This window comes from Ursus americanus, chromosome 8, assembly GCF_024610735.1.
Source record: "Ursus americanus isolate L20-20 chromosome 8, mUrsAme1.1.p, whole genome shotgun sequence".
In the NCBI taxonomy this organism is placed as follows: Eukaryota; Metazoa; Chordata; class Mammalia; order Carnivora; family Ursidae; genus Ursus; species Ursus americanus.
Genome location: NC_142134.1, coordinates 45,757,478 through 45,782,158, shown reverse-complemented (window position 1 = coordinate 45,782,158; position 24,681 = coordinate 45,757,478). Strand labels below are relative to the sequence as shown.

At 40.7% G+C, this 24,681-nt stretch overlaps 1 protein-coding gene across 7 annotated transcripts in view; it reads left to right on the top strand.

Annotated features, from left to right (window-relative positions):
• The window catches only part of ATP10D (ATPase phospholipid transporting 10D (putative)), a 115,431-nt gene that overhangs the window by 67,488 nt on the left and 23,262 nt on the right, over nt 1-24,681 (top strand). For all 7 annotated transcript variants that reach the window (XM_087864154.1, XM_087864155.1, XM_087864153.1 and 4 more), the window contains 6 exons: nt 5,672-5,910; nt 13,001-13,189; nt 15,402-16,011; nt 16,643-16,749; nt 18,980-19,106; nt 20,733-20,917. In XM_087864154.1, coding sequence (XP_087720280.1) covers nt 5,672-5,910; nt 13,001-13,189; nt 15,402-16,011; nt 16,643-16,749; nt 18,980-19,106; nt 20,733-20,917 — 1,457 coding nt within the window. The remainder of the gene's footprint in view (nt 1-5,671; nt 5,911-13,000; nt 13,190-15,401; nt 16,012-16,642; nt 16,750-18,979; nt 19,107-20,732; nt 20,918-24,681) is intronic.

Below are 24,681 nucleotides of genomic sequence, written 5' to 3'. Positions count from 1 at the left end.
GTGTAGAGATTACTAAAATAAATAAACTTAAAAAAAATAAAACCTTGCAACTTAGAAATTTGGTCCATGGGCTCAGCAGCATCAGCAACACCTGGGTGTATTAAAAATGCAGAATCTCCGCCCCCTTTTTTAAAGCTTCAGTTAAAATCTTTATTTCACAATATTCCGAGGTGATTTGTGTACATACTAATATTTTAAAAGACATTTATTTAAAAGATTACTGAAAGAGAATGTCTTTTTAAAATAATAATCTTTTTAGTGTAGAATAATATTAGATTTAGAGAAAAGTTACTAAGATGCTATCGAGGGTTCCATTGTGCCCCCCTGTCCAGTTTCCTCTCTCGTTAACATCTTACATTAGTCATATAATACCTTTGTCATAAGTAATGAACTAATATTGATATGTCATTATTAACTGAAATCCATCTTTTATTCAGATTTCTTCAGTTTTTACCTTTTTCTGTCTGAGAATCCCATCTAGGAGACCATGGGACAGTCAACAGTTAGACTCCTTTAGATTTGACAGCTTCTCAGGCTTTCTGTTTTTGGATGACCCTAGTTCTGAAGGGCACTGTTTAGGAATTTTATAGACTGTTTCTCAGTTTGAGTTTGTCTAGAGAGTACCTTTATGATGCATAATTTGTGAATGTGATATATACGGTGGTAGCATGTAGTAGTTTCCAAGAGCAAGGGTTTTGGAATCAGGCCTCCTGGGTCTGATTCCCATCTTTACTGCCTACAAGCTGTGTGACTCCGGGAAAGTTATCTAATTTCTCTGGGCCGCAATAAAAAGGATCAATAATAGAATCTACTATTATTCATGAAAATAATTCATAAAAAGCCACTTGGAGCATGGCATAGAATACGTTGTCTGTAAGTAAGAACTTCCATTGTTGTAATTATAGCTCTCAAAATAAGAAATAGATTTATCTTTTGGGGGGCGCCTGGGTGCACAGCGGTTAAGCGTCTGCCTTCGGCTCAGGGCGTGATCCCGGTGTTATGGGATCGAGCCCCACATCAGGCTCCTCCGCTATGAGCCTGCTTCTTCCTCTCCCACTCCCCCTGCTTGTGTTCCCTCTCTCGCTGGCTGTCTCTATCTCTGTCAAATAAATAAATAAAATCTTTAAAAAAAAAAAAAAAGATTTATCTTTTGGGGAGTTCATGGTCCAATGTGGAAGACAGACATGGAAATGTAAAAATACCTTACTGTCATAAGATTAAAGTCTGGTGTTCTTGTTGCATATTGTTTTGATTTTCAGGCAGTCAGTTTTGGAGGTAAATTTAGCGTTGATCAAGGTTTGGGGCCTAGAAGGATAATGGGCAAGAAATTTTTGGAACGCTGGAAATGCACAGGGAGTTAATTTAGAAGAAAAGATTTGTGTATCAGGATATGTGGATGATACAGTTGAACGAAGCTTAGTTGGGCATGCTGTTTACAAGTAGGTGAAAGTTGGGATGCTGCGTTTGAGGGATTAGTTCATAGCACAATGTTTGGAGGATATGGGGGTGATGTAGTTGGAAGAAATCCATGAATATGTTGTGCTGTTCATCTTTGGTTTTGGCTCTTTGGGGAGCCATTGAAAAGTGCGATAAGCTCTTTGTTCTATACACTCTTGCTTACCTCCAGATATCAAATAAATGTAAGTAATAGGCCATGAACAGGTTATTAGATATTTGAAAGTGGGAGTCAGAAGAGAAGATTAGGGATTAAATAAGGAGGAGAAATAAAGTAGTTAACCTAGTGTCTAACCCAGTACCTACCTTGAGACAAAGGAAAGGCTACATACTTTGTGTTTCCTCCTTTGAGTTGGAAGTCAAGGATTCCTGCCCCACTCTGAGGCATTCATGGAACTAATCAGAACCAGCTTTAAGAGACATATGAAAGGTCTTCATGATCATTTGGGTAGATTTTGTTTATCAGTATGGTAATAAGCTTTTCCGTCTCATACCCAATTTTTAAGAAATTTTCACTGTCTAAAAGTATTACTGCATTAGCTTTGTTTTCTGAATCAAATTGTAACTTTACTCACAGTTTTTTACAAAACGATTAAAGATAACTCCATGTATTCTTGATTCCACTCTTTAAATGCTGTTTATTGAACAGGTTTATCCTGTCCTAAGGGCTGAGCTGTCTGGTAGTTACGCAGTTGCATGATGACTGATTTCCCTACTGATGGCTGGGAGAAATTCCTGAAGTATAGCCTTTATGTTTCTGTAGGTTTTGTAATACTGTAATTATTTTAAAAATGGTATCACATCACCAGTAAATTTCTTTAGCTATTCAAGGACTTATCAACCACAGCACTATTGACATTTTGGGCTGGATTTTCTTTGTCATGGGGGCTGTCCTCTGCATTCTTAGATTTTAGACACCTCCTTGGGCTCTGTCCACTGAATGGCAGTAGCACTCCTCCCCCAGTTGTGACAACTGAAGTGTGTACAGACATTGTCAAATGTTTGCTGGGGGACAATTTCACCCCTTGTTGAGAATCTCTGTACTGGCTTTGGAATCAGGAAGACCTAAATTCATATCCCAACTCTACCCCCAACTGGCTATTTAACATGGTCAGAGTACATGTCAATGGTCAAAGATCTGTCTGGATCTTAGCCTCTCTTAGCTACAAAGTGGAACAGTGATAGTTCCTACCTGACAGCATTATGTTTAAGATGAAAAAGGAAGATGTAGATGTTTATAAAGGGACCTAGACAGGTGTGTGATGAAAAGGAGGTCCTCAATAAATGTTAAGTCCCTACCCCACAACTTTCTCTTGATGCTTGTGATATTTCATTCATGTGTCTATTCATACATTCATTCGTTATTCGTTTAATAAATATTTAAACTAAAAGCATGGACTCACTGAAATTGAGCAGGCGATATTGATGTAAAATGATAAAGAGTAATACGCATTAATGTATGTGGCTATATTTAGAAACAATATAGCATGAGGGCTCCAAGCACTGGCTGTGGAGTTTATAGAAGTGGTTGTAAGACTGATGAATATGACTTTTGTGCGATGGGGAAAATTAGCTTGATTTCTTTATTACTAAAATGGAAGTATTAATAGTATCTGCCTCAGGGAGGTGGTGCTGGTTATTAAAAAGGACAAGTGCCTGGTGCACAGTAACGTTCAGTACATTCAGTACATAGAAGCTTCAAAGGCCCAGTGAGTGAGGGCCAGTATAGTTCCAGAGGTCACCATTGAGGAGCTGGCCTTTAAAGATGTTGAGGGATTATGTAAATAGAGAAGAGAATGGATACTCGAAGCAAGGGCACAGGTGGGAATGGAGAACTTGAATATGTTTGGGACTCCATAAGTGGGTGGGTTTTTGAAGCTGAGAGGCCGTATAGCTAAGCGTTCTGTATTATTTAGGGGGAGAGTATAAAGAAACTTGCAGAACCAGAAAGGATCTGGTTAAAGGTTAAATCCAAATTGTTCATTCTACCAATAAGAAAACAGAGGCTCAGAAAGAGTGATTACCTAGAAGACACTGAGTCTTTGGAAGAGATGGTTTTAGAACTCAGAATCACCACATTTGCCTCTTAGCCTCTTCTTGTCTTTAAAAAGTACAGATAAGAACTATTAAACAGGATATGCAGATATTCTTTATTTTATAAATTAACTTGCCAAAAGCCATACTCTATATTTAGTAGCTAGAGTTGACCTAAATACAGACAGCTAGCAATTCAACAAGTTGTCTACTCTGTATTCCAGACATTGGGTATAATGATAAATAAGACAGATAAGGACCCTGCTCTCAAAGAGAAAATAGTTGCAAGTAAATTCTTAAATCAAGAAAAAAAATAATGAAAAGTGCTTTTCAGAGAATTAAAATGGGGTGATATGATATAGAGTGAGTGGAAGGCACCTAGTCCTGGGGGAGTAAGGCCTCTCTAAAGTTTAGAGCTTAGATCTGAATAACATAATCCTGAAGTTCAGGTGCAAAAACCTAGTACTTAGAGGCAACACTTAGTATAGAGGCCCTCAGGCTGAAATGAGCTTGGCAGTTTTCAAAGTAAGAAAAGAAGGCCAGTGAGGCTGGACTTTGGTGGAAGTATGGAAGAAGAAGGGGCAAGAATGTTAGAGAAGTCACCAGAGGTCAGATCATTTTGAGTTGTGTAAGCCAACATAAGGAAAGTTTTGTGCGGGAGTAATCTGCTCTGCTTTATGTTTTAGGAAGATCGCTGTAGCTACTGGTTGAGGAATGGAGTGCAGAAGGGCAAGGGGACCAGTTATGAGGCTCTTTGCACTGGTCCAGTTGAGAGATGATGGTGGCTTGGACTAAGGTAATGAAGATGAAGAGAGTTTGAGATATTTGAGATGTATTTTGGATAATTAATGGACAGCTATTGGTGATGCTTTGAATATGGGGGCTGGGGAAGACCAGAAGAATTGAGGAGACTCCTAGGTTTTTGGCATAAGTAACTAAATAAATAGTTGGGTGCCATGTACAAAGATGGGGAAGGCCAAAGGAGGAGTAAGTTTGAGGGAGAAGTGAGGAAGAGTTCTATGTTGGCCATATCAAAATTAAGGTATCTATTATTTATTTAGTCAACAAATATTTATTGAGTATTAGTCACGGCTTTGGGCTCTGGGAATATCATATTAACAAAATAGACAAAACTCTGCCTTTTTGGAGTTTATATTTTACTGGATTATTCAAAAAATAAAAGCAAGTAAGATCTATAGTGTGTAAATGGTGATAAGTGCTAAAGTAGGATTTACGATAGTGTGGTTATATCTGGCAAGTTTTTGCTGACAAGGGACATGATAAGAGACCTGAGAAAGTCTCAATGCAGATGTCTGCTTGAAGAGTGCACTAGACATCCAGCTGGAAGTATCAAGTGGAGAGTTAGATATTCCAATGAGAAGTTGGAGTTGAAGTTATAGGTTTGCAAGTCAGGTGCATATGAAATGATATTTCAAATATAGGACAGGAGACATCGCCAAGGAAGAGTATGTAAGTGGAGAAGGGAAGGTTACTCCTGCAGCAACCCGGTATTTGAGGGCTGAAGAGAAGACAGCAGGAGAAACTAAGAAGGAATAGCCATTGAAGTAGGAGGAAAAACAGTTATGCACAGTGTCAGAGAAACCTTTTGAGCCATTTCAAGAAGAGAATGGTCACCTCTGTTGGATGTTGCTAGGAGTGCAGATAAATATGGACAGATGCAATAATTGGATTTGGTAATGTGGAGCTTGTGGGTGACCTTGCCAGGAGTAGTGTCCGTGGGCAGACAGGGACAGAAAGCCATGAGATTGGTTGAGGAGAGATTGGTGTCAGCATAAAGGGGAGAATTGAAAGGGTGAGGTCCTTGAGAAGGCCAGAGGGGTGGGAAGCAGATCACAAATGGAGAGAGCTTGGCATTTGAAACTTTATCAGTAGTGGTAGTAGCAGTAGTAGGAGGAGGAGTAGGAGGAGGAGTAAAGACAGAGTTTGGATACATATGTGGAGAGTTTGGTAGATTTGATGAGAAGAAAGGAGTTGCTTTCTAATTGCTTCTACTTTTCTCAGCGAGGTAAGTTTATTAGAGGAATCTGGGGAGGGGAGTTTGGAAGGCAGATTTGAAAAGGAAGGAGAGGACGTGAAATAGCTGTTGAAGTAAATGCCTGACATAGTCAACCTGCAAATGGTTCTTCTCAGGTAATGACCCAGTGTGGTTTTTTTCTCTCAGCCAAGAGGTTAGAGTCCTACCAGGAAGCTCTCTCTGAAGATGAAGATTCCACAGACACTCCCAGTGACTCCCTCAGCAATATGGCGAAACCGAAGGCCCCCAGCTGCAGGCCGGTTCATAATGGGCCCTTGGGAAGTAAATCCTCGAATCATCTTGCTGGGAGCTGTTTAGCTCTGGGAAGTGGAGAAGGAGCCAGTGAAGTGCCTCACTCCAGACAGGCTGCTTTCAGTAGCCCCATTGTAAGTGTGAATGCGTGACTTGAATTTTGCATATCCGTCATGAATAATGAAAGAACATCCTCGTAATTATGACAGAGCCGAACACTGTTGTCTTTTCTACCTGGGAAGAGACTACGTAATTGCAGTTTAGTATAATTGCCACACGTCATTAGAAATATAAGCAAACAATATCACAACTTCCTAATTTGTGGGATGATTCAGTGTTGAGAGATAGTATATCATTTCTAAAAAAGCATGATATTTCTGATCAGGGCCAATCATGTCTGAGCCTGAAGAAGGCTGCCGGGGTTTAAGGATCGTGACTCACTCTCAGAGCCAGCAAAGCTTAGCAGGGTTATCTCACAGACGAGATGGATGTCTGAATCACAGGCAAGTTCAAGTACCCTCTAAGGCCTTTTTATCTTTCTGCATTCTTCCCCCACATCCCACCACACCTGTGTCTTCTTCCCCTTTCCAAGTCCTTAGAATGACATTTTCTGATATTTCCATTTTAGAGCTCAGCTGGGTGTTGCTTGATTCCCAGAGGGAAGTTTTGGAAACTGTTTATCACACCCACTGACAAACCCTTTTTGGTGCAGGAAAATATAGAGGGCCTTGTGGAAGATAGGAAAGGGGAATGATACTTCCATGAAAGAATTAGAGGTCACAGGTTTTGCTGTACTTAAAAGGGCTTCTGTAAAAATTCAGCTGCCTTCTCTGCCTTCCACATTTCGTCAACTCTTAACGTTTTACCAAGGTGAGGATTCCCCAGCCATGAGACTGCTAAGTGTTTGATCTGTAAGGAATTTATTGTATGGTTTTCATAGTAGAGATGTGATCTGAGTAGACCCCAGTGGTCTCACTTATCCTGGAAAGGCCTTGAGGGGACTCTCCTGGCTCTTTTCAAAGTTGCCCATGAAAATTGCAGCAACGAGGGTGATCATTTCAGTGCAACTCATTTAGTTAATTTCTGCGGCACTGAAGATATAAAACCTGTCATAGTGTATCTTTGCCATATGTCAGACTATTCCAAACATCTAGACTTAATTTTTCTCCGACTTCTGAAAGAAAAATAGGGAAAGAGTGCATACCACCTCTTCTGTGCACTCACTTTAAGGCTATATCAGAAAAAGGGGGCTGGCTGGCTCAGTCGGTAGAGCACGCAACTCTCAATCTCTCTCGGGGTTGTGGGTTCGAACCCCACATTGGGTGTACAGATTACTCGAAAAGAAAATTTTTTTTAAAAAGACTTTATCAGAAATAGATACCTATTTTCTTCTCTTTTTACCTGTTCCTCTACTGATCTTTTACATTTTCCACCCACGTGAATTTACCACCTGTTGACTCATGTTCACTTGGCGGTAGTAGGGCTTTGGCAACCCAATGGGGCTGTGCCACACCCACCCCCTCAGTTTCCTGACTTTGTCTCATTGTCTTCTTAGAAAATATGCTGTCCTTAAAGTCTGTTCTTTTATCTGTACCCTTTCCTCCATCTAAAATTTATCCACCCTACTGGCAAACTACCTCTATCTATCAAACCTGATGAAATACTTATTTCTTATAAAACTACTTTAAATACTCCTCCTTCCTTTTTTTAATTATAATATTTTTTTTTAATTTGAGAGAGAAAGAGAGAGCCTGCATGCAAGCGGTGGGAGGGGCTTACGGGGAGGAGGGAGGAAGAGGGAAAGAATCCCAAGCAGACTCTGCAGAGCCTGATTCAGGGCACGATCTCACAACCCTAAGATCATGACCTGAGCTGAAACCAAGAGTCAGTTGCTTAACCGACTGAGCCACCCAGGCACCCCTAAATATTCTTCCTTCTGAAGACTTCTCAGACTCTTCTCAGCTTCCGAGCTCTGTGAACCCATTCCCTCCCTTCCTTGGTTCTCATTACGCAGGCCTTATTTCTGCTTCTGACATACACCATTAATTCCTCCAGAGCAAGAGCTTATATCTTGACTCCTCAGCACCTAGCTCAGTGACTCGTGTGTCCATTCTCCAGAAGTAGGGGTTTTTTTGTTTGTTTTTTTTTTTAAGATTTTATTCATTTGAGAGAGAGAGCATGCACAAGTAGGGGGAACAGCAGGCAGAGGGAGAGGAAGAAGCAGACTTCCCACTGACCAGAGAGCCCGAAGTGGGGCCCGATCCCAGGACCCTGGGATCATGACCTGAGCTGAAGGCAGATGCTTAACTGACTGAGCCACCCAGGTGCCCCTCGAGAAGTAGTTTTGAAGGTTGTTAAATGAAACAGCTTACCAGGCTCAGTCTTTCCACCCAGTCTATTTTGTATTTACTTGCCCTATACTTCAAGGCCATGTGTCATTCTGGTTGGATAGATGCACCGGGATTATTGTTTGGTTTTCTGTTTTCAAAACCACACCACTATATATAGGATAAATAGGTAGGTGTTCCTTGAAATATGAGATCATCTCACTCTTGCTCTAGACAAATTGATTTTACCCTTTTTGGAGACTCAAGATTATTTTGAGAAAGGTATAGATTCTTTGTCCTAAAAAATTAGCATCTGTAAAAATTTTGCATACAATTCCAGAAGCCTGTCTGTGGAGCCCAGGTTAAGAATACCAGCTTAAGAGCGCACTAAGAGCCGTGATGTCTAGAAATGGAAGAGTGTAAGATGGCACCTTGGATGGGGAGGCAAGTTGAGAGCCAGGGAGGGAGGATCCTAGGCAGGCTGCTGGGAAAATTATGCCAACCTTTGGGAATTAAATGCCATTGAGGCCCCTGAGTCCTGGGTTCATTCTACCTATTTGAAATAGAAACCTTTTCTTTGTAAGCCAGTGTTTTTATGCTTCTTTCATCCTCTCTCTGCTTTCATTCAGTGAGAGTGCTTTCATTCGACCTGGGTGGCTATTCTCTTAGATCTCTGTATGGCTCTCCCTTCTGTCATGGAGGACTTAGCTTGAATGTCACCTCCTCAGTAAACCTTCCCTACCACCTAATCCAAAGTTCTTTCCACCCCATCCCCACCCTGTCTTTCTCTGTCTCGATCTAGAAGCATCTTACTTGTTTACAGTTTGATGTCTCCTCTACTTGGAATGTGAGCTCCGTGCAAGCCAGGATCCTATCTGTCCTACGCACCCCTCTTTCCTTGAGGAGTGCCTGACACCATAGATCAACAAATATTGGTGGGATAAATGAAGGAATGAATGGATTAATGAAAAACAGTGGCAAAATACTAGACACTGAGATATAAAATGAGTAAGACATGTCCCCGTCCTTCTGTTTTGTTCTAGGTAGAGGAGATAGACATATAAATAAATACATACAATCCTATATTATAGATGCAGTAATAGTGGGTTAATCCAGAGTAGAGTGAGGACATGAAGAAGGGAGTGATCATCTCTCAAGGGGTGAGGAGGGATCGAGAAGGGCTCCAGAAAAGAAGTAGAACTTGAGTTAGGATGAAACTAGAGTCGGGGTTTGCAGAGCAGAAAAGGGAGGAAGAGTGTGTGGGGCAGACCATGTGGGGCACAGGCAAGGGCTCAGAAACGGGGCTGTGGGCAAATGTGGGGGAGGAATTGTCCGTGTGTGGTTGTCGGTGCTTGCTTTTTTCCTTCAGGTCTGTGGTAGTCAGGAATCTGAGACAGCCAGGAGAAGGCACGTGTGTCCATACTTCAGCCTACGTTGTCGAGGTGGACCAGTGAGCCCCTAACACTGGAGTAGGGGCAGTGGGAAATGAAATAAGAGCCTTGGCTACTGGTGGAACTGGGGGAGGAATGGGAAGCAGTGTCAAGGCCCCCCTGAAGCTTCAGCCAGCACTATTAGAGGGCAAAGAGGGGTCTGGCCAGTGTTTGCTTGTTTAATTTAGATTGAAATAGGGGGGAGAAAGAGAAAGCGACCTGAACATGAACCTTGCAACCTGGGAGGAAGGTATAATGTGAATCATGAAAATCTAAAACTTAGATGTTATATAAGATTTGGACAAAGATGCTGGACTCCCAACATGAAACCAGATAAGGCTTTGTTTAATTATAGGAAGGTATCCACATTGTGCTTTATATTCTTTAATTAGGAGGAAAACTTTTCTCTGCCTTAAAAAAAAAATGTCTATTTGAGGCCAAATGGGAGGGGTTTATGTATGTTTTCTAAAGAATGGTGTCTTTTTATTCTGTTTCTCCAGCGCCTTCTTATACAATATAAAATCAGCAAGTGTTTGGTAGTCGGGTACAATAAACTTTTATTCTTCTCCATGTTCTAGGTATTGATTTAGGGATCCGAAGAGCAATATAAGATGGTCCTTCCTTTAAAGGAATTTACATACTCTATGAAGGACACACTCGTGGAATCATTTAAAGCCATGTGACATGGGCCTGGCTATTGGGGTAATAGCAGTTCTGAGAAGGCAGAGGCTGTCCGTCAGAAAAAAGAGCAAAAACCAGTGTTCGAATACAGGGTCTCAATGAGGAAGATTTGGATCTGAGGAAAAGTCCCTCTAGATACAGTCATAGAGATCAGAATTGACTGTGATAACTCTGTACCTTCTCTTCAGTTCAGCAGCTAAATATATTAGTTACTAGGGATTAGCTTATTTAGAGAGACCAACTTAAGTGAAAGAATGTTCCGTGCCTGCAGCTGCAGTGTGGTAGGGATCTTTCCTTAAATCTCAGGGGCTCTTCTTTCATATAATGTTCTAGGATTGTCTTGTGCAGTCTCACATTTAAGAGTACTTTTGGTAAACAGAGTTTTGCTGACCAGAGCCCCTGCTTTGGCCGGCTCTGTATCTCTTCTCTTCTTATGCTCAGGGGACAGGTTCTCGGTTCCTGTAGTCAGCACATTCCCTGAATGGCACGTGAGACTGACCTCTGTCAATAGTGTTTGCCACAAAGGTGGAAGGTAGGAACCTTTCGTTTGTCTTAGATTGATTTTGGAATGCAGAAGAATCCTTACGTCCTGAAGCCAGTTATTAGTCAGTGCAGAGATCATGGATACAGTGAAATCACTATAAGCTTATAAGGTCTCTAACGCAATCCCAGATGTGTTCCACAGAACAGACGTCTCTAAAAAATTTCATTTGGGAAGCCTGCGCATACCAGCCTCTTCTTGAAGAGTACGATACCCAACAAACTCTCTGAGAAGAGCTGCAAGAAAGAAACCTATTTAATTTAAACATTTGAGTTCCATTCTGAAAAAAGTTGGGTTTTTGTTTTGTTTTGTTGGCTTACTGTATATTAACATTCTGAGACAGATGTCTCTAGAAACATTTTCCAACCCATGGAGTCTCCCCAGCACTAGATGACGGCATAATCAGAGACCTTGATAAATAGCATGTAACGAGTTTCCCAAGCACCCCTTGGCTGACTAAGCACTGAGTAAGAAAGGAATCTCTCACACTTTACCACTCTCTTCTGTTCACTTTGGCGAGGAGGTCGTTGAGGAAAGGATTGTTCTCTCAAGAGCGGAGGGCCCAGGCACGGGCTCGGTGTTACTGTGTACGTGAGATTCACGAGGAAATGTGGCTGACTCATGAGAGAACAGCCATCAGATTATTAGTGCCTATGAACTCCACCAAACTGCAATAAAATCCAAATTTTGCTAAGTCAAATATCACAGAACAGTAGATATTGATGTATTTCAATAGAAATTAAGAATGCTTTGTGACAGCGGTGCCTGGGTTGGTTAAGCGATTCAGGTCATGATCTCAGGGTCCTGGGACTGAGCCCCGCGTCATGCTCCCTGCTCAGCAGGGGGTCTGCTTCTCCCTCTCCCCCTTCCTCTGCCCCTCACCCCACTTATGCGTGCTCTCTGTCTCTCTCTGTCAAATAAATAAAATCTTAAAAAAAAAAAAAAAGAATGCTTTGTGACAGCAGATAGTTTGGACCCACTGTGAGTCTGGTAACCTGCCCGAAGGTTCCTGTTGTGCTGGTTATCACCTCATTATCTCATTCACTTTATGCAGCCGCCTTGTGACATAGGTGCTATTTTATTATTGCTCAGAAGAGGAAAATGAAGCTCGGTGGGCTAAGCAAGCTGCCTGAGGCCACCAGCTAGTATGTAGTGCGTCTAGGACCTGAACCCAAGCCCACGTGATTTTCATCCTGTGCTCTTATTAAGCCTGTGCTCGTTCTCACCAAACTCCTAAGCATAAAATACAAGCCATGGTCTTTAAGTCTAACATCACACATCTCACATTTTCATATTTTGCTCCTGCCTCTAAATCACGTCCCCTGGCTTTCCTGCAGTCCGTGTGCTTTGCCAACCAACCACATCCACGACTCCTCTAGGAGACAGTGACGCTTTTGTGAAAACTTGATTTGTAGCAGATGGTCCCTCTTTGGCTCATCTGAAAAGTTTCCAAAGCAGTTGTCTACATGTTACCGGATTATAAACAGATTTCTACTACAACATCCTTTTGTTAAAACCAGTACTCTTCAGTAGGTGTGAGAAGTACTATGTTAAACAAAATGGATATTTTTTTTTTCAATAGCAGAACTTCTGAGAGCTAATTTGTACTAAGGATCTGTAAGAGGAGGGTGCAGGGCACAGCTGGCAAATATATTTGATGATCAGAAATCTCTTGGCGGAACCCTCGTCAATGTCTTGTAGTATATTACTGGGTAATGCTCTATAAATATGTTCACCTGCTCATACTAATGTTTATTTCAGAGCCATTCTTTTGCTTGTTTCTGCTTTTGTTTTTGTAATAGTAGTGATTCGAACCATAAGATATTTTGTTAAAATAACACGGTATGAATAATGTCCTGACTTTAAAAGGAGTTGGTACTCCTCGGTTGTTGGATGAATCCTCAGTTGCTGGTGGATGCTGGCAACTGCGTATTTCAAAATAAGAAAACAGTTAACTAGACTTTGGTGGAAGACGTTGTCCCTGTCTCTTGCTGAGTTTAGGTTAATAGTCAAGGTACTCTCCATCAGTATTATGCATTCTGGATTTTCCTTTTTTTTATTGTCTGCTGTTTTCCTATTCTCACTTCCAATGGCACCATATATATTAAGTCTTTTTTAGAAGAATAAAGTTTACTGAATCTCATGGTTCGTAGATTCTGCTCATAAAAGCTACTTCTCGTGTAAACTTAAAGCTCTCATTTTTAGATACTTATTGGTATAACACTTTGTCTTGTTGGGTTTTCAGGAAACAGATGTGGTACCAGACACCAGGCTTTTGGACAAGTTTAGTCAGATTACACCTCAGCTTTTTGCACAACTAGATGAGACTATCCCAAATCCACCCCCAGAGACTTTGTACATCATCGACTTCTTCATTGCATTGGCCATTTGCAACACAGTGGTGGTCTCCGCTCCTAACCAACCGCGACAGAAGGTGAGGGCTCTGATGCAAACAAGGGTTACTTTCCAGAAGAGAACTTCGGGTTTAAATGTACTTATACTGGCCGTTTATGTAGACAATAATACTCAATGATAATAACAGTAGCAGCTAACATACATCACTTAATCTGTACTCTGCACATACAATATTCTAAGTGACTTACTGATATTAACGTGTAATTCTCCCAACAACCCCATAAATTAGGTAATATTACTCCACCGTTCCCCATTTTATAGTTGAGGTTAAGTAAATTTCCTGGGGTCACAGAGCCAATTTGTGGTTGAGTGAGATTTGAACCCATGAAGTATGGCTCAGTGCTGTTCTACGGTTTTGCCTCTAGGAGGAGAGCTGATGAGAAGAGCTCTGGTAGAATGCGGCTGTGTTCATTTTGCAGTTTCCTTACCAAATGGAAGCTTCTTTGAGGCTTCCGAGACTTCCCACATGATATACGTGATGTCAAGCAAAATATAAAGTACTGGATTCATTATCATGTTTAATGATAATGTACCACTTTCATGTACCAGTTGGGGTAGTTCTAACTCAGTTTAAAATCTAATACATTTATAACGTACCAAGATGCTGCAATTCCCACAAAAGCTTAGATTTTGAAAGTCTATTTGTAGTTTTGAATTTATGGAAAAATTCATTTTCAATTAAAAAGAAAAACTTGTTTTAAAGACCGGTGATTCACCACATGCTGTGCTAGCTTCCTTGTGTATGACTTTCTTCCCTTTTGCACATCGCCACTTAAAATTCAATTTGCGGCACAACCCAATTAAAATTTAATTTTCCATCAGATCATTTTCTTTTGGCAACTTCAGAGGTGGTCAACTTTACCATAAAAATAACATATTTCCAATTAAGCGTTTACTTGATCAGAAAACTGTGTTTTTATAAGACTTTCAGCTAGAGAGTTGCTCTTTGGAAAGTGATTATGTAATTAGAGAATTAATCACTGAATGTTCTTTTTTTCTCCTCATATAACAACTTTTCTCATACATCTGTGTCCATAGTAGGCACCTCTTGGTGTCTTTTGTTTGAAAAATATTGTTCCCTTATCCCCAAAGAATATAATACCCTGTGGTCTAAAAGAATGTCGCTACAGGTATAAGGGCCCAAGCTTCATGATATTTTGAGGTAATGATAGAGAGACTGTGAATAATAAGGAGCTAATCAGAATCTACGAGGAATGTGAAACCTTATCTGTGATTGTTTCTCTTCATTTCTGAGTTCCTGACAAGTGTGAAAATTGACCAACATGTGTCTCTCCAGCTGTCAGAAGATTAATAATTTTTAGGAAAAACTTTTTAATATCTTGGGCATTTCTGAATGAGAAAATTTTAGTATCTAATTGGCCTTCATAATTAATATTAAATTCTACATTTAATCATTGTTAAAAGTTAAGAGCTAGAAAAAAAATCAGGCTAAAAATTATAAAAAATTCTGTAATAGAAATTCCCATGCATTGTTAATTTCTGCTGATAAGTTGATAATTTCTGCTGATAACTCTTCTGGAAGTGACTTTGTTTACTGGCCTTTTTAAAACAACAGAAAAAGTCATAGTAACAACCTTTTTTATAGAGTCTGGAAAATAAAAGAGGAAAAAAGCCCATTTTGTTAATCTTTTGACTGACTTTCTTCTAGTGTTTTAAGTGTGTATTATTACTCATTTGTTTCTTATATTGTTCACACAATTTTTATATTTTTATAGATTTTCCAGTTTCACCCCATAGGATTTATAAACTTTATTTTTAAAATATTGTATAACGTTTCAAGAAGATATTTCCATTTTGCTATTTTGGACTACTTAATTTGCTTATAATTTTTAAATTGTTCTTGCTAGGATGTACATAATAAAGATTACTATGGATTATCTATATTTTAAGTTATCTGTTGGGAAACACTGCTATAATATGCCCACTGCTAGCAATAGTAGCATTTTCTATCTTTTGCTGTCATTTGCCAGATCTCTTTCTGAATGGTTGTAGAAATTTATAGTGCCTAAACATTAGCACTTATTTTTCATTGTGGCCATTTTTATTTTTGCTGATATTTTCCGGGGGCAGTTTTAAGTACGAAGCAGGCTGCTAGCTATTTAAGGAGTGGTAACTCTTTTCTTACCTAATTGTTTCCTGGGTTGACTTCATCGTTGTTCTCAGCAGCTCTTGACTGTATTATTGAGACCCTCCCAAATCATCTCTCCTAGATTGGACTCTCATCACTGAGTGGAATGCCTATCAAGTCCCTGGAAGATATTAAAAACCTCTTCCAGAGGTTGTCTGTCCGAAGATCAAGTTCGCCATCGCTTGCCAGTGGGAAGGAGCCCTCTCCCGGGGTCCCAAATCCCTTTGTGAGCAGACTCTCCCTCTTTAGTCGAATGAAACCGGCTTTCCCTGTAGAGGAAGAGGCCTCCCACATGAGTGAGAGCCCGGAGGGCTCTAGGAACTCTCCTTGCCCTACAGAAGTTGAGAAACAGAACACTGATCCAGGCCTCCCAGAGGGCAAGGTGGCCCCCTCTCCTGGACAGCCGTTGGCCTCCACCCTGTGTTACGAGGCCGAGAGCCCCGACGAAGCGGCCTTGGTCTATGCCGCCAGGGCTTACCAATGCACTTTACGGTCCCGGACACCAGAGCAGGTCGTGGTGGACTTTGCTGCTCTGGGGCCATTAACATTTCAACTCCTGCACATCCTGCCCTTCGACTCAGTAAGAAAAAGAATGTCTGTTGTCGTTCGGCACCCCCTTTCCAACCAAGTTGTGGTATATACGAAGGGTGCTGATTCTGTCATCATGGAATTGCTGTCAGTGGCTTCCCCAGGTGAGTTCATACGGGCCCTGGGGTGGGGGGCAGGGCTCAGAAATTCAACGGCCACTCTCAGTGGGTTTTATAAAGAGAAACAAGTGGATATTTGGGGATCAGCTGCACTTGGTGAAGTAGGGAAGCTGCCTAGGGTTTGGTGAGAAAGCATGTAAGTCTTGGTGCTACGCAGGTCTGGCCTCTGTCATGAGCTGCGTCCTGGCGAAGTTCTCTACCATTTCTGTGCCTAAGTGTTTCACAAACGGGGAGTGTCGTCCCTTCTTTATAGGTTCCTCAGAGCTTGAATGGCCTGCTGTATGCCGTCCGCAGAGAGCCTCTGCCCAGTGCCTCCCAAATGCCAAGTGTTCAGTGAACGGCCTCTGGCGTGATTGTAGCTCTTGTTACTGTTGTTACTGACAGCGTGGGAATGGTGTTCTGGTGTTCGTATTAAGTTCTTGGTACTTTTCCTCTCCCCAGGAAGAAAGGAACAAGGGAAGGATTTTTTCAGAGGGTCCCTTTTAGAAATGTACATTTGGGATTCAGAACTACAAGGTCTTTTGTTTGTTGTGGGGTAAGCTATCTCACTGTTTGTAAAAACAGGTCTGTAATTGGGCAGACTTGTGGGAATACTTTGTTTTGTTAATTATTTCAGATGGAGCAAGTCTCGAGAAACAACAGATGATAATAAGGGAGAAAACCCAGAAACACTTGGATGACTATGCCAGACGGGGCCTACGCACTTTATGTATAGCGAAGAAGGTGAGGCTGCTGAGTTAGGCCATCGTCTTCATTCTTTCACTTGCGTAGCCCTCACTTCCTGGGGACGAGCATGTATCAAACCCTTATCTGCACAGTTGGGAAAGCTCTTGGATCGTGGGCTCTGTAGTCATAGCTTCTGTCTTCCATATGTATTGATTGGTTGGAGTGTGTTCTCAGTGTTTTGCCAGAAGAATACCCGAAAGTTCTGTTCTCGGAGCTCTCACCTGTTTCAGTGTATCTGTGAGTGCTTTTGTATGTTAACTGCAGTTTGGATGGAGATAAAAATCCCTGGACCTACTTTCTTTTCCCTGAGTACTTTGTAAATATCATTCCTGCATTAAATGTTCTTTGGAAAGAATGAGGCCAGAGCCTGGCCTTAATTTTCCCCTAAAGTTCTAAATATTTTTTCCTTACATTCTCAGGAGTCTTAATCTATAAATCCAAGTAATTTTACTAAATGTTATGTCAATATTGATTACTCTCTTGTTGAGAATAATCCTGAGATGTATTGTATTCTTTCTAAAAAATTTAAGTAATAGGAAAGAGCACATAGCTCTAAGGAATTGAGGGGTGATATTATCAGAATCCCCCCGGGGACAGGGGAGAAACAGACATGGAACCCTTGAAGTAAGTTGGTCAAGTTTTTATGCCAATAGCATGTGGCTTGGGTATTGACCAATTCAAGCTTCAGCTCCAATGAGGCTATGCAAGCCTTCCTTTGTTGATAAGCCAAGACTTCCCCGACCCTGTCCCTATAATCATGGCTCAACCACATAGCCAACTGAATGCCTGGATAGTGCTTTTTCCTTCAGTGAAAGTTCAACTGCCTATTTATTCCAGAGTAGATGAGGGGGCAACAGAAAGGGGAGGTGGTCTGCTTAGAGTATAGTATCTAGTATAGAGAGACTAGTAGGAGTTGAGGCAAGAGAAGGATGTCTTATGAGGGAAAGAAGGAAGTTAGTTGTAATGGTATAACAGACAATTTGATGAACACTGAAGAACATGAAACAAAGAACAAACAGCCCATGTAGAGGAAATATTAGAAAAGAACCAAGAAATTCATCTTGCCGCCTCTTTCCCTCTTCTCCGTATGAACACTCCCCCACCCCACTTTCTCTCGCTCTAAACCCTGCAGTTAATTTTTGCTGTGTTAGAAGCCAGAGTATCGATTTTCCTCTGTCATTCTGGGCAGAATGAAAGACAGGGAGATACATGTAGATACATGTAGATCAAAGTATCAATGTATGAATTGCCATCCATTATAATTTCTAAAATATAGCCGTCCTGGAAGCCGGAATGGGAGACTGTAGCTAGGACCCACGACAGACATAGGGATCTCTCATTCCTTACCCAAATTCTAGTTCTCACGAGCTGCCTTAGGGAAACTGGGATCAGTTGCAGACTCTTAGTCAACACTTAGTCAACCAGCTGCATAAAGAATCAAAAGCTTGCCTCACACACAGTAGAACGAAGAATGGAGAGTTTCAAGATCACAGCAAAAGGAAAGAGTTGTACCTTTTCAAGTGGAATGATCCTGCCTGCCCCTGATAAAAATGCAGCCCAGCAGATGTCAGATTCTTCCTAAGTCCAAAAACCTTGTGGGTAAGAATAAGCAGATAGAGAAATTGCCTCACTCCCTCTACTTATGTTGCTTTATCAGAATTGAAATGTAGATTTCTCCCTCTGTGGCAATCTAAAGAAAAAGGAAAATGTACCATTGGTTCCTTCTCCAGGAATTCCATTTAATTTCTTTTGGAAGAGTACATCCTTGCTTCACTTGTATGGCTCCCTCTCTCTTTCCACCTTTACAAATAACTAACCCCTAAACTAATCATCAAAAGATACCGGCGGTGCTGCTGGCTACCTAGTAACTCAGGCTGAGCAATCCTGGCACCACTTTCTTAGCTGCACCATTAGGATCTTTCTAGATTTAACTACCAAGTGCAGACCTCTTCCAACTGTCTACTCCCTGGCTTAATTAAATAGATTAACCCACTTTCATCATCTATGATGCCTAGAATTTCCAAGAGATACTGAGCTCTTGGGTCCATCCATCCATCATCAGTGTTCCAGTAGTCTGATCTCAGAACAGAATTTGGGAAGCTATGTGGCCAGGTAGCATGAGGAATGAGCCTGGCATTACCTGGTTTGTATATTGCTAGTGGTCAGTCCTGGCAGGATCCTGGAAGATGATACGGCCTTTCTCATAGCTCTTTTCTCTTCCCCGTAGGTCATGAGTGACACTGAATATACAGAGTGGCTGAGGAACCATTTTTTAGCTGAAACCAGCATTGACCACAGGGAAGAATTACTCCTTGAATCTGCCATGAGGTTGGAGAACAAGCTCACTTTACTTGGTAGGTAGACTATGTTGTATTGTCTGAATAGAGAAATTTGGAAAACACTGGATATCTCTGAGTAAGTTGTTCACCAGTTTGTTGTTTCTTTCCCCACTTTGATCTAATAGAGCAAATAATTCTCTCTGCCCCGTCCAGTCTGATCTGTACCCAGTTTCCAGTTGTTTTCATTCTGCTTGCCACTGCAGTGAACTAGACTTCATCGGTGGTGGGATCAGGGTGGTCATCCTTAAGAAGATCATTTAAAACCTTATCACTTAACACAGAATACCAAGTCAAATAAATGTCCTGGTTCAGGAGGCTATGCAGCTGAAGTTTCTTGCCAGGCATTGGGTAAGGTACATAATATTTGTGGTCTTTTTGAATCTGCACAACAAATCTCTCTCTTATTTAGAGGAAACATGGAGCACAGAGCAGTTCATCGACTCATTCAAAGTCACGTGCTAATAGCTGACAGAGCTAGGAGACTCGGATCTATCTAGTTCCAGGGCCCACGTTCTTTATTCTGTTCCTACCACCGGACCAATGAAATTTCTTTCTCTCTCTTCTCTTACTTCCTGATTGCAGCTAAAGGTTGCACAACGGACACCTCTTGGCTCAGACTGAGCTGCATCCTGAACTCATCTGGAGCACTTTAAAAAACACTGGTGCCTGCATCCTACTCTCAGGGAATCTGATTCAGTCGGTCTGACGTGTGGCCGGGGGGTTTGAATATTTAAAAGCTCCCCAGGGAATTCTAAAGAGGCAGCCAGAGTTGAGAACCACTGTGTCAGAGTCTGGAGATCTAGACTCTGATCTAAGCACTAACATACCAAGAGACCATTCTCTGAGCTCCATTCCTCTGGTTCAGAGAAAAACAACAATCTCACTTTGTATGGAGCCAGCAGAGTAATGATGCCAAATCTATGTCATTTCTCTGTGACAGGGTCTATGTATGGGTCCACATTCCACATTCCAAACTCAAAAATGCTCTGTGGGTTTAGTGCCAGAACTCATTTGGCTACAAAATCAGGCCTGACTTGGTAAGATTTTATGAGTCTTTATTATCTAATTAGTACAGACATTTATAAGTTTGCTACAGAAATATTAATACGCTTCATTCGCAGATATTTCAAAACACAGATGCACTATGTTACCTGTCTACATTCTGAAAAACTTTAGAATTCCAAAACTTAATTTGGTCCCAGTTGGTTTAAAAAAGGGAATTATGGACTTTAATATCTGTTTTCAGTGCTCTTTCGTAATATAAGCAACTTATTGGCAAGGGCATTCTTGAAAAGCCTGCCCTTACCCTTGGGAGAATCACAGAATTATAAAATTAGAGAGGAAGGTTACATAAGTAGTTGAAACTCTAAGCTCCCCTCCATTTACAGAGAAGAAAACCAGCACAAGGAGAACAAGTAAGTTTAATAAGTTCAGTGGTTCCTAAGGCTTCCTTCCCCAAATACTACTTTGTATGTGATTTTGGTGTGGGTCTTCACACTTCCCTTGAATGCCTGGAAGCTGCTGGAGCTACTGGTGTGCAGCTCAGGATGGGGCTAACAGGTGGAGTTCAGTTACAGCCTAGGTGAGCTTCTGCTGGCTTTGATTTCTCACAAGCCCTGTTGCGCTTTGGTTATCTTTTAGGTGCTACAGGCATTGAAGACCGTCTGCAGGAGGGAGTCCCGGAGTCCATCGAAGCCCTTCAGAAAGCCGGCATCAAGATCTGGATGCTGACAGGGGACAAGCAGGAGACCGCCGTCAACATAGCTTATGCGTGCAAACTGCTAGAGCCAGACGACAAGCTCTTTATCCTCAACACCCAGAGTAAAGTATGTGTAGTGAGACTGAATGCTTCATTTTGCTTTTTGATAGCCAGGGGAGCATTTGTGATTTGATGAATGTAAGGAGGAAAAAAAACCCGATCACCATTAGCTCCTTGATAATTATGTCTTCTGTCCAGCAGCCTACCTTGTGCTTGGGAAGGTACTGTAGTTCTTCTAAAGGCTTCATGGTTAAACATGATTCAAAGGAATTTTTGCTGAAGAAGGTTGCCTTTTTATTTTTTATTTGCTTTTTTCCCCCCTCCACATTGGATTTCCAGGAATTTGACAAGATTTAGCCCATAACCACAAAATATATCAAGTTCTGGGACCAGGGATATACCTCTATTTCAAGTTGAGGGGAAGTGGTGATTTCTATCAGAATCAGGTGAACACATTAATATTTTTATGGTTAATTACAAAAATAGACTCTCAGGGTAATTATGCCCTCTAGTGGTAATCCTTAGATAGTGCTGTTGAGAATATCAAGTTTGAAGAACTGTTTTAAGGGAAGGGCATTTTTCTTTTTTTTTTTCACCTTAAGAAGGATTTTAAGAGGTTTGGATCCAGCTTATTTTTTGTACTTATCCCTGCTCCACCCCCATTAATCTCTAACACAAACGTTCTATTCAGTTAAACAGGTTTTTTTTTTTTTTTATTTTCCAGTATGGTAATATTCTCTGAGATTTGTGCATGTTGTTTAATTAGCTTGGAAAATCTTCCCCGCTCCTTCCTCAGTAGTCAGACTTAATCAATGACATCTGTTCTCTGACAGCAGCCTGCCTCTCAGAAATCCTCTGGAGCTTCCCATCTGGATTGCCTGTTGGGGCCCTGTCACAGGCTGCCATGTTTGGTTAGCCATGTTGTTAAGGTCAGGCCTCAGTCAATACCTAACCAGATCATATGCTTTAAGGAAAGAGAATTTTCCTTATTCAACACAGAAAATGGGTTCTCCTTGGCAGTTGGCTGTGGCCCAGAGACCCAGAACCACAACCACCACTCATCCCCAGGGAATGAGCACAAGAAAATTGTCATTAGTCATTTTTGTCACTAAAATGGCTGTGCCCTAAGGTTGGTAAGCCCCTGGCTCATGTGCTTGGCCTGCGCATGACCAGGTATGTGACCTTAGGGAGTTTTCTTCTGGCCTTTTACTTAACCTGTGATGTAAGAGTAATGCCTATTTCATTGGGTCGTTGTGGGCATAAAATGAGAAAATACAGGTTATAAATTAAACATGTAGTGCCTGGCAGACAGAAGAGGCTCAATGAACATTAAAAAAGGAAAAGTTAATTCTTGATGTTTGATTTTGACATTTTTGTGAGCAGTAAAATCATTAGGATTGTAGAACTTATTTGTAAACATACAGTTTATAGTTAGAGGCATTTAAAACTAACAATTTAAGAAGTCTTTATGTAGTATCCACTATGGACTGTTATTACTATTGAAAGCTATTCCACCTTGTGTGAATTTTCCAGATAACTAAACAGAACACAGTGAACATAATTTAGTTTTATGGTGACTTAAGTCCAAGCATATAGAATGCCAGGCACGTAATAGCGGCTCAGTCACTGTATTATTTTCCTCCCCCCCCTTCCTCTCCATCAGGAGATGCTAAGAGTTAAAAAAGAAAGATCATGGAACCTGGTTTGTCAGTTAGTGAAGAAATTGCTTCTGTGACACTCTAAGTGGGCCACCTGGAAACTAGTAGACTATCTGGTCATTTTTGTAGTATAGTACGTCAACTTTATAAATTTCCATCAACTCTTGTTCCTAAATTTGCAAGTAAGTGTAACCACTTATAAACTTTACAGAGTTTCCAGTCTTATTGAAGTCTTGGGGTTTTTTCAGGGCACAGGGTTAACATAATCTTATCTTGGATTACTTATTTTTTTAGAGATTTTATTTATTTGAGATAGAGAGAGAGAGAAAGAGCATGAGTTGGGGGGAAACGGCAGAGGGAGAGGGAAAAGCAGGCTCCCCACCGAGCAGGGAGCCTGATATGGGGCTCGATCCCAGGATCCTGAGATCATGACCTGAGGGGAAGGCAGACGCTTAACTGATTGAGCCACCCAGGTGCCCCCATATCTTGGATTATTTACTGCCTTGTGGTATATAAAGCCCTTTCAGGATCCATCATTTAATTTTTTAAGTTTTATTTTTATGGTTTCATTTAAAATTTTCTCCTGAGATAGCAATTCTTTATTTTCATGTTAATTAGAATCTATAAAAGACTCTCCTATGAGATCTTACTTGACAGTTATAACAAGTAGACAGATCAGATAAAATTATCCTCATTTTTATAGCCTGAAACTCTAAAAGGTTGTGATTTGTCTAAGTACCCCCAGCTGATTACGTGTCAAGTGTGCATTTTGTATTGTATATATATTAAGTAATTAATATATATCTATAGTTATTCTATAGTTATTCTCATTATTTGTGGAGTTAAATTCTATAAAGTTGCCCTAAACACTGAATTAGTGAATACAGAACCATTACTCCTGAGGGAAATATAGGTTCCCCATAAGCCTTTGGTCTCAACATTTTGTTTTGTCAACCAATCAATATATAACTTTATTCCCTATGTGTTTCTGTTGAACAACTTACTATATATGTATAATTGATTCAGTAACATTGAATTGTGGCCAACAGCACCGTAACTCATGCTTGCATGAAGCTTAGCTAACACACATACTTTCTCTGCAAGGCACATCACAACCTTCTTGTACATAGGACCTCTAGACAGCACTTCGGCACTAGTCTTGGAGGCCATTTTAAACCATGAAATCAACAAAAAGCTGAAACATACAGAAAATGTGTCACCAGACAGTGAAAAGGACACTTATTTACAGTGTGGGAGCTGATGTAAGAAGACAGAGCATCACCTCATTCGATTTCGGCTGGAGTCATATCACATGACTCAAATTTTTCTCTGTGTGCATGTCCACCAATGACCACAAAAGCACCTCCAAGTACTGATTATAGGATTCCAGATAAATTTTAGCAAGTAGGTGAATTCACACATATGGAATCTGCAAATAAGGAAATTGAGTATGTGTGTGTGTGTGTGTACATATATATATATATATGTACACACACACACACAAACACACATTTCTATAATGCAAGTGTAGTTTATAAAACTAAATAGACACCCAAAAGGATAAAAACATCCATAATCATTCTATAAATGTGCAGATAATTTAGGTTTATATTTTGGAGGGCATCCATTCAAGACTGTATTCTGTGCACTATGAGCATGCAGAGGCTATATTTATAGTATTATAGAGTATTGTATTTTTTCACTTACTGCATACCTTCAGTATCATCTCATGTTGATATGCTGATTTTCAGTGACTTCAGGGTATGTTACCTTCTAAATGTATCATTTTAATGTAATCAAACTCAAGAAGGTTTTTAAAAATAATTTTTTGCTATTATATGTTGAGCCTATAAAGGGCATATTTGATTTGTCTTCATACACTTCTCCGAGGAGGTGTTTGAGGTGTGTGAGACTGGATGTGTTCCTAAGGTACAGCTTGCTGGGTGGCTCCATCTTAAAGTTGGAGCTCTTGTGTGGAGCTTCTGTGGTTAAGTCTGCTGTGTCATGCTAGGTATCCATATCTGCTTCTTCCCTAGCCATTTGATTTTGTTGTGGATTGAGAAATGCTTGATTAAACAGCATTTGAAATAAGAGTGAAGGACCTCTGAGTGAAGGTCTCTCTTATGAATAAACTTCAGTTTGTTTTTTTCTTTCAGTATTAACATCTAAACTT